The 10,932-nt window shown below is 44.8% G+C and overlaps 1 protein-coding gene across 1 annotated transcript; it reads left to right on the top strand.

The window, feature by feature from the left end:
- The first annotated feature begins 5,262 nt into the window (after nt 1-5,262).
- Nucleotides 5,263-10,477, top strand: LOC135983141 (uncharacterized). The gene is made up of 2 exons (XM_065593202.1): nt 5,263-8,143; nt 9,110-10,477. The coding sequence occupies exons 1-2, from the start codon at nt 7,603-7,605 to the stop codon at nt 9,295-9,297; spliced, it is 729 nt and encodes a 242-aa protein (XP_065449274.1). The 5' UTR covers nt 5,263-7,602; the 3' UTR covers nt 9,298-10,477.
- Nucleotides 10,478-10,932: the final 455 nt, after the last annotated feature.

Raw genomic sequence — 10,932 nt, forward strand, 5'->3', positions numbered from 1 at the left:
GGGGTCACCCAGACCCACTCCTATGAGGCACACTCCCCATGGGGCTAGTACTAGGGATAGAGACTGGGGGCGCAGCGCTGGCAGAAGAGATATGTGGCCAGGCAGGCAGACAGCGAGTTGGGGGTCAAAAATCCCAGCCTGTGGATTGGGGAGACTCCAGCCCTGATTTGGGTGGCCCTGGATGCTAAGTGGGTGGGCCGCAGCCCACTCAGACCCACCCATGGCTATGCCCCTGCTGTTTATGCAGGGTCATGTGGGTCATGTTGCCACCTTTGGCTCTTTGGGCCTATATATTCCATTTAAATTAATACAACAGACATATGTAAAATGTTGATGGTGGTTCTGTGGACCTGTCTGAGAAGCATGACTTTCTGTTGTGTGTGCCAGCTGATGCCCAGATACTAAAGTGGGCTTGAAATGAAGTGATGTAGGACCAGTTGTATTTGCTCTGAAACTTCTAATTTGACTCTATCCCCTCAGTCAATACCAAGCAGTACTACTATTACACAGTCTAATTCAGCAACCTGTACTAAATCTGAGTAATAGTTACACATGAAAATAGCCAGTGACTTCAGCCAGTCATTATAAAATGATTTAAACAGGATTTTTCATGTTGAAGTACCATTCAAACTGAATAAGGGTTGCAATATTTGGTCCCAAGTGTTCATGCTTAAACATTCAGTAAATCTTACTCCTATATTAACGTACACCTCTGTATGCTTAACATCACAGGGATCAAATACTATGCAGAGTGCTTCTAGTTTCAAGTGTGTTAGATGAGTGGTGGAAAAGTGTTATTTGTGTAGAGAATACAAAGCTTCTTCATGTGGTTTGTGATGGTTTTTACTGAAATACTGAGTCAAGAATCAAGGAAGATGACAATTTTCACATGAGAAAGTGACATCCTAACATTCATTCTAAAACTAGGCGGTCATGAAAACAGAGCCAGGATGCCAGTCACTCTGAGTATGCACTCAGGAACACATACCATTTTAAAGTAGCTCCATTGGGATTCATGGATTAAATTCCTCCCTGACAAGAACTACTCATTGCAGCAGGCAATTGTGCCTGTAAATAATGTTGCCATGGCAGTAAGCGACATGCCAGGCAGACCATAGAAGAAGAAATATCAACAAACAATGCTTCACTTTCCAATGATATGTATGATACAAGTGGTCCTGGGAGTGAGGATGATAGTAGCACTTTAGAATGTCAAGGGCACAGAAAAACAATCCATCTCACATCATCGTGCAATGCTTTTATTTTTCTTCCCTGCTGTTATCTTTAGTGAATACAAAATTACTCCGACTCCAAGGAGCAGTTGGTTTTTGTTTACTCCCTGATGTCTGCAGACTGATTTTTAAAAAGGGCCCGGTCCATAGGTGTGCAATTAAGAAACTGGACTTTATTTCCCATCCTCAGTTACATGGCCTGGGTCAGGGTGACAAAGGTCAATACCGTATCATATGACAGGGGTTTGGGCTTTCCAATTCTCATGATTTCTTCTTGAGTAAGATGATTTCATCTGGGGCTGGAGCCTATCTCGCAATGAATTTCTACCCTGTATGGGGGAAAACACCCACTCTGACTGGCTGCCTTCCCCACTTGCATGTCTCCTGGGAAAGAACAGTCAACCAGGGCTGCTGCTGGAGTCAGACAGAGCTCTGCCTCCCACCACTCAGAAACCCAAAGATTTTTGGGTGGTGAAGGAAGAGTAGTTGACACCATTGTCCCAGGAGGAAGGAAACAGGTGAGAGCAGAAAGACCTTAGCAGCTTAGAGTGGCCCTGCTCCTTGTTCCCTCTTGTGAACAATGGATCAATATGCTTGTGACTCTTCCTCCCCCCAACCCTCACCTCGTAACACCAGGCCAGGGAATGGAATTAGGGGTAAAGAGCCCCTGGATCTGCAGGAGGAGCAGAGATAAGGCTGGGGGCAAAACACAAATGGGGGCTGGTGGCGCAGAATTTATTTGGTGTTTGCATAATTAAATTGGTGGGTTGGGGGCTAGGCAGATGTTGGGGGTAAAGGGACACAGAATTAATTTATTAGATTTTCGGAATTTGGGGAGAACCTGAAAGTGCCGCACTGTCAGGGGGGCAGTGAGAGCTCCTGAAGTGGGGGTCAAAATCACCTGACACAATCAATCTGGGAGCTAATTGGCTCACACATACTGGGAATGGGCAGGGAGAGGTCAAACTCAAGACAGACCAAAAAAAGACAATATCTTTTTTAAAAAAAAAGTAAAATTATTTTTGGGCCAATCTCATATTTTTGGGGGTCAGACTCATGATTTTTGAACTTTTGGGATTGGCAATACTTGATTTTAGTATCCACACTAAGCTACTGTTAAATCTTTAATCTTTGTTTAACAATCAAAATAAAATAAAACTTAAAACATAAATTATAACACCAATGATAACACTGTAGCTACAACCTGATACATACAATATGTCGGAATCTCAGTGGCTTTCTGGTCAGATGTTCAACTTTATTTTGCTGTTACTTCTGCACTGGACTGTTTAGCTGCTGTGGTGGATCAGCTGTCTAGAGCCCATGGTTGTGGCTCCTGTCATCTCTTGTTATCAGTTTGAACGGGTCAAAAATCAGAATCCCAAACCCATGGGAAACTCCAGATTTTTGAAGTCTTGTGTCATTCCCAAATCAAGACAACAGTAGAACTCTTGGAATTTTTGTGAAACAAAATATTCCCATATATTTTGTTTTCAAATGGTGCTTAGGGTATGCTAGAGTCCTCTGTTACTTGAAGTATGTGAACATTTTGGGGACCCCACCAACAGCAACAGCCTGACGAGCCTAGTGCCTGAAATGCCCGTAGCGATTGTCTCTGGTGTCATAGTAGCAGACATCAGAGAAGATTGGTGTCCCATAACACCTTTAAGGACACTGAGGCCCATGGAGGGGGAAGTGACTTGACCAAGGTCAACCAACAGGCCAGTGGCTAGGCTAGGAATAGAACCAGTGTGTTATCTATTCAGCCATACTGTCTCCCACACACTGCTATTTTTGAAGTATTTTAGTTTTGATGAAAATTACCCCCCAAACTATATTAATATTCTCAGCTCATTTTAAACAACATTTCCAAATATGGTCATTTGGCTGGGTTGTGCTGTTCATCCATATAATAAGATTCCAGAATTGTCACTATGTTTGAATCTCAAGCTGAAGCCCAGAATGTTTGTTGAATCAGTGAGAAGTGATGGAAACAGCTACAAGCATAGTTAAGAGCTCTTTTTGTTCAGAATATCACTAGGTTCAATCATCACTAGGATTAGTAGTCTGTTGTGGTCTCACTTTTAAGATGACAGCCATTTTGACTCTATGAATTACACCTATGCAACAGCATGGGCCTTCAGCTACAGTTAGGCATGTATCTATCCCATTCCAAGAGTCCTAGACCACTGTAATATTACAGGTAATTTAACCAGTCACCATCCTTATGCTATAGCTAATTTGCATGCAACAGTGTCATTGCTTGTCTGAGGGAGACTACACAGGTAATGGATTACTTGTGCCAACTGCCAGTTTTTCAAAAACCACCCACACACTCAATAACCCCAAACACATGTAGCCCCTCATTCGCCACCTGCAGAATTTAGCACAAATCTCCCAAGATAAAACAGCATACGCACAGATCAACACAGCTTTCCCAGAACAACACACACATTCACCCACCATATCTCATACTTACCATAAACCCATAAATTTGAGTGGCAAAGCTGCAGGCCATCAGTAGTAAAATTATCATCTTTGCAAAGTTGAATGATCTTTACAGGATTTTTGTTATCCAAATCAGTGTTTATACTTTAAACAAATCATGAATGAAAACTTACAGATGTGACCTACAAATGCAATTCATGAAATGTTTTGAATTCATTTTCAACTCATTATATGCTCAATGACAAAGATCAATAGGCAGCTAAACAACAATGGCTCTTGGAAAACACATGCTGAAGAATATCTTCATTGATGCTCATTGTCATTGATGACAATAAAGTACAAAAACATTAAGGTTTTATTGGTGTGGTATTGGCATCTGAATGTGACGGCTGGCAGGTGTGGAAGGGGGCTGCTCTGTTAAATGGTGTTTGACATAATTTTAACTGTGAATTTCCTGTTGATTTGATGTTTTGGTTAGTGGTTGCTTTAGTTGAGCTGCCTTAACTGTTAGATGTTGTGTTTTTGAGATGGAATAGATTTTAAGAAGAAACAAAGGTTTTTTTTCCCTAGGATTTTTTTCTCTCTCACCCTTGTGAATCATTATTAAATGTGGACCTTATTAAAAAAATCCAAGAATCACTGAGTATGGGAGAGGATTTGACTTTTCAGAACACACATCTCCATTTGGCACATAAAATGTCAGAGGATTTCTGAATCAAAACAGATAGTGGAGGTGTGAATATGAAGGTTGCACCTACCCTATTCCTCCCTTGAGCCTCCTTCACCTCAATCTTGTCCATATCCCATTGCCTCCGGCTTCATCCTCATGCATGTAGCATCACAGAGGCAGATTAAGGGATGGATTCATAGGCTTTGTGCCCTTGTACAGTTTGAGAGGAAACCTAGTGGCTTGTCCACCCAGCTTTGAAGCCTTTGCACAGTATATTGGATGAAAGAACAAAAAAGGAATGAAGATACTTAAATTTCCATCCACTAAAAAGCCTGGCACAGGGAAGCTCGAGAACAGCTGATGTGGTAGAGATCATAAACTAGACTTGACAGTGGACCCATTGATTGCTCACCAAGCCATGAAATACCAGAGACAAAAGACTGGAAATTTCCTTTCTCAGGGCTCTCTGGGGGCAGAATGCTGGCATTAGTGTCTGAGTTTGTCCTCAGATTCTCCAACAGCCCACATAGGTTGATATCTGTTTTCAATCTGTATAAATGAAGTGCTAGGTATTTGCCAAGGTGACTTGAGGTGACATAATTAACTCATCCAGTTATCACCCTTCCTCTCCGGTTAATTTAACTGCTGCAATTCTATTGGTTTCAATAAGCCAGTGGAGTGAGAGAGAATGTATATATGTGTTAAGAGTTCTTATCAGTTCTATTATATGATCATCTGTCCACAGAGAAAGAGAACACTGCATTGACACCACCTTTCACTGCTTTTAAAACACCTGTGGCTGGATGCCTAGCTAATGACTCCTTCAGAGACACTTGTAATGAACTCCTGGAGTTCTATTCTGGGTAACTACTTCAAATCTGTCATCCATCACTTTGTGAGGCAGATGGTGAGACAGAGAATGAGTGATAGAGGGAAACCATGGAGGCAGAAGAGAGTAAAGGAGAAACTGAAAACTGGGAACAGAAAGGAAGAAAAAGAGGGGACAGAAACTATCAAGAGAAAAATTCAACAAAGGCAGGAGCAGCGATTAGGGAGAGACCTGTGGAAGGATTGGAGGGCAGCAAATTGACGATAAAGGCATAATGCAGAGTGGGAGAAAAATGGATAGATAGAAAGGGGGCAGAGAGTGGGAGAAAAGAAAAGGAAAAAGTGGGTTCTTAGATTGGAAAACTGAAGAATAAATAGGGCAAAGGTTGGGGAAGGCAAAAAGAGTATGGGTGAAGGGAGTACAGGTGAGTACCACGGTAACTCAGGGGAAACAGAGAAGGGAAAGAGGAAGACAAATTAGGGATTGAGATAAAAGGGCGGGGCAGAGGGTAGAACTTCAGGGTGAGAAGATACAGGGGAAGAATTGTGCTCTACCCATATGCTCATACTTGCTTTCGTCTTCTGACATTGCCTCCATAGCTTCAAATATAACCCGCTCCATCATCTGCACTGTAGGGGAAGGGACCTGGCCGACATGTGACCAGCTCACACTAGAGGAAGCATGCTGCTTTGAGTGGAATCAAGATTCCATGATAGTTTGCAGCAGAGAGAAACTGGGGTTCAGGAAGAGCCTCCAGATCTGCATGACAGGTGAAGGTCGGTCTCAGCTGATGCTGGTTCTGAGAAAGGTGGTTTTAGTGTGTATGTGTTTGTTTTGATTTTGCCACTTTTTGACTTGCTGGTCTTGCTGCTGTCACTGCTCAGAAGATTCAGGACTTCTGCTGCAGTTGGTGATTTGAGAGGCTTGGGGAAGTCCTCTTGCTACAGACAGTCACAGAGCACATTGAACAGTGGAGGTTTTGTTTGTTTGCTAGGGACAATATATTTTGGTTTTGTTTTCCTCCAAATGGTTGAAATGTGATAAACTTAGTTTTGGGTATTTTTTTTAAAGAAACCCATGTCATTTCTCTTTGAGTTCAAGATGTCCTATCAGTGTTTTTGGTTAAGGAATTAATTTATCATGTTGGCTCATTGTTATTAATCACAGAGGATTGATTAAAAGCAGAAAGGATTTGCTCTATAGCTGAGGCAAATATTCTAGTTCACATAGCAAATGGTCCAGCGGGATTGTGCATAACAACTGCACCTCCGCTTTACATTCGTTTATGGTGGCCTCTCATTCTCCCACATCCTCTCTCCTAACCTTGTGCTAGCTCTCTGCACAGGGGTGAATTTAAATGTCTGTGCAAAGCATTTTTCTGTAATTTAGTGCACTTAGAGGTCTCATCCTTCTTTTGAGCTGTAGGTAGAATCCTCTAATATAGCTTAGGAGGTCTGAGATGAAGAATTTCCCTTTCTGAGGCTTTATTTAGGAATAGATTCCAATTTCACACACACCTCTACTTGTAACTTCTAGCAGCAGTTTCTCTTCTAATTCTTTTCCCTGTCTTCTCTCAGAAAACATGTAGTCATCTACTGGCAGCTGCCAGTTTTGTCTTGATTAAGAAGACTGGGGGGAGGGGGGCTGATAATGGTCTTCAAATATGTTAAGGGCTGTTACAGTTTTCCATGTCCAATGAAGAAGGACAAGAAGTAATAGGCTTAATCTGCAGCCAGGGAGATTTAGGTTAGATATCAGGAAAAGTTTTCTAATTATAAGGGTAGTTCTGGGATAGGCTTCCACAGGAGGCTGTGATATCCCCATCACTGGAGATTTTAAAAAATAGGTTAGACAAGCACCTGCCATGTATGGCATAGGCGTACTTGGTCCTGCCTCAGCAGAGGCTGCTAGACTAGATGACCTCTTAAGGACCCTTTCAGCCTTCATTTCTAGGAGTATCCTTGTAACAGGCTGGCAATGTCTACCCTAAACACCTTACCCTGTTAGCCTTTTCCCAGCAAGGGAAATACTAGCTAAGGCCTGGTCTACACTATGACTTTAATTTGGATTTAGCAGCGTTAAATCGAATTAACCCTGCACCCGTCCACACAACAGAGCCATTTATTTCGAAATAAAGGGCTCTTAAAATCGATTTCTGTACTTCACCCCGATGAGCGGAGTAGTGCCAAAATTGATTTTGTCAATTTGAATTAGGGTTAGTGTTGCCGCAATTCGATTGTATTGGCCTCCGGGAGCTGTCCCAGAGTGCACCATTGTGACCGCTCTGGACAGCAATCTGAACTCGCATGCACTGGCCAGGTAGACAGGAAAAGCCCCAGGAAAATTTGAATTTCATTTCCAGTTTGCCCAGCGTGGAGAGCACAGGTGACCACAGATAGCTCAGCTCATCAGCACAGGTAACCATGCAGGCCGATAATCGAAAAAGACCACCAGCATGGACCGTACGGAAGGTACTGGATCTGATCGCTATATGGGGAGAGGATTCAGTGCTAGCAGAACTTTGTTCGAAAAGACGAAATGCCAAAACTTTTGAAAAAATCTTCAAGGGCATGATGGAGAGAGGCCACAATAGGGACTCAGATCAGTGCTGCGTGAAAGTCAAGGAGCTCAGACAAGCCTATCAAAAAACAAAGGAGGCAAACGGTCACTCTGGGTCACAACCGCAGACATGCCGCTTCTACGCCAAGCTGCATGCAATTCTATGGGGGGCCACCACCACTACCCCACCTGTGACCGTGGATTCCGGGTCGGGGATAGTCTCATCAGCTACACCTGAGGATTCTGCGGATGGGGAAGAGGAGGAGGAGGAGGAGGAGGAGGACGAGCTTGCAGAGAGCACCCAGCACTCCGTTCCCCCCAACAGCCAGGATCTTTTTCTCAGCCTGACTGAAGTACCCTCCCAAGCCAGTATCCAAGACCAGGACCCCATGGAAGGGACCTCAGGTGAGTTTACCTTTTAAAATATAAAACTTGTTTTAAAAGCAAGCATTTTTTAATGATTACTTTGCCCTGAGGACTTGGGATGGATTCGCGGCCAGTACAGCTACTGGAAAAGTCTGTTAATGTGTCTGGGGATGGAGCGGAAATCCTCCAGGGACATCTCCATGAAGCTTTCCTGGAGGTACTCCAAAAGCCTTGCCACAAGGTTTCTGGGCAGTGCAGCCTTATTCCGTCCTCCATGGTAGGACACTTGACCACACCATGCTTGCAGCAAGTAATCTGGTATCATTGCCTGACAAAGCCTGGCAGCGTATGGTCCCGGTGTTTGCTGGCATTCAAGCAACATCCGTTCTTTATCTTGCTGTGTAATCCTCAGGAGAGTGATATCGCTCATGGTAACCTGATTGAAATACGGGAACTTAATTAAGGGGACAGAGGTGGCTGTTCCTACTGGGCTGTTTGCCTGTGGCTGAAAAGAAATCCTTCCCTGCAGTTAGCCAAGCGCGGGGGGGGGGGGGGGGGGGGAAATTGGCCCTGAGCTTTTCGCGTTTGGATAGCAGGGATCTTCCCTGTTACCAGCCACGCGGTGGGGGGAGGGATAAAGCGATCATCCCAGAGAATTGGATGGGGGGGGGGTTAGTTTGTTTTCTGCTGCTGAAGGTTAACAGGAAAACCGCAGCAGTCAACGGGCTTTGCTTGGTATGTGGGAAAGGAGGGTGCAGAAGCCGAAAGACAATGGCTTACCATGGCTGCATGCACGCTGAATTCTGTTGCCCCGACCTGCGTCTGTGATCTCTAACACCAAAGCCACAGGCACTCAATATTAAGATGGAAAATGTGACCTTGTACTGAAATCACATGTGCTATGTAATGTGAATAGTGTTTTTCACCATGAAAGAGTATAAGCATTGTTGTGTAAAATGTATCATTTTAAAAACTTCTCTCCTTTTTTTTCAACCCTCCCTCCAGCAGCTGCAAATTTTTCAAGCCTCCCTCCTCCGTCCCGAAGGCTATCTCAGATAAGGCGTTGGAAAAAGAGGACGCGAGATGAGATGTTCGCGGAAATAATGGAATGCACCCGCAATGAAAGAGCTCATTTGAATGAGTGGAAGGACATTCTAAATTTAGGAAAGATGCCAGTGAACGTGAGGTCATGAGGGATGCTCGAGATGAGAGGTGGCAGGCTGCAACGCTGGGGCTGCTGCGTGAGCAAACGGACATGCTCCGGCATCTGGTGGAGCTTCAGGAACGGCAGCAGGATGACAGAGTGCCGCTGCAGCCGCTGTATAACCTCCCTCCCCACTCACCATGTTCCATATCCTCCTCACCCAGACGTGTAAGAACGCAGGGGGGAGGCTCCGTGCACCCTCCCACTCCACCCCAGTGGACAGCCCAACCAAAAGGCTGTCATTATATTGAATTTTTTCAGTGGCCTTTTACTTCCCTCCTATCCTCCTCCCAAACCTCACCCAGATTACCTTGTTGGTTCTCTCCCTATGTTTATAATCACTTAATAAAGAATACATGATTTTTAAATGATAGTGACTTTATTTCCTTTGAAAGAAAGCTGGGGGAACGGGGAGGGTGGGTTCCTTACAGAGAATGAATGAGTCAATAAAGGGGGTGGGTTTTCATGAAGGAGAAACAAACATAAATTTCACACTGTAGCCTGGCCAGTCATGAAACTGGTTTTCAAAGCTTCTCTGATGCACAGCACTTCCTGGTGTGCTCTTCTAATCGCCCTGGTGTCTGGCTGTGCGTAATCAGCAGCCAGGCGATTTGCCTCAGCCTCCCACCCTGCCATAAAGGCCTCCCCCTTACTTTCACATAGATTGTGGAGCACACAGCAAGCAGAAATAACAATGGGGAGATTTCTTTGGCTGAGGTCAGAGCGAGTCAGTAGCGATCGCCAGCAACCTTTTAAACGGCCAAATGTACATTCTACCACCATTCTGCACTTGCTCAGCCTGTAGTTGAACAGCTCCTGATTCCTGTCCAGGCTGCCTGTGTATGGCTTCATGAGCCATGGCATTAAGGGGTAGGCTGGGTCCCCAAGAATAACTATTGGCATTTCAACATCCCCAATGGTTATTTTCTGATCCGGGAAGTAAGTCCCTTGCTGCAGCCCTTTAAACAGAGTAGTGTTCCTGAAGATGCGAGCATCATGAACCCTTCCCGGCCAGCCCCTGTTGATGTTGGTGAAACGTCCCTTGTGATCCACAAGTGCTTGCAGCACCATTGAAAAGTACCCCTTCCGGTTTATGTACTGGGTACCCTGGTGCTCCGGTGCCAAGATAGGGATGTGGGTTCCATCTATCGCCCCACCACAGTTAGGGAATCCCATTGCAGCAAAGCCATCCACTATGACCTGCACATCTCCCAGAGTCACTAGGTTTCGTAGCAGCACCAGATTGCTTTGGCTACTTGCATCACAGCAGCCCCCACAGTAGATTTGCCCATTCCAAATTGATTCCCGACTGACCGGTAGCTGTCTGGCGTTGCAAGCTTCCACAGGGCTATTGCCACTTGCTTCTCAACTGTGAGGGCTGCTCTCATCTTGGTATTCTGGCGCTTCAGGGCAGGGGAAAGCAAGTCACAAAGTTCCAAGAAAGTGCCCTTACGCATGCGAAAGTTTTGTAGCCACCGGGAATCGTCCCACACCTGCAACACTATGCGGTCCCACCAGTCTGTGCTTGTTTCCCGGGCCCAGAATCGGTGTTCCACGGCTATAACCTGCCCCATTAACAGCATGATCTCCAAAGCACCGGGTCCCGCGGTTCGATAGAATTCCA

The sequence above is a fragment of the Chrysemys picta genome, chromosome 4 (genome assembly GCF_011386835.1).
Source record: "Chrysemys picta bellii isolate R12L10 chromosome 4, ASM1138683v2, whole genome shotgun sequence".
Classification (NCBI taxonomy): domain Eukaryota; kingdom Metazoa; phylum Chordata; order Testudines; family Emydidae; genus Chrysemys; species Chrysemys picta.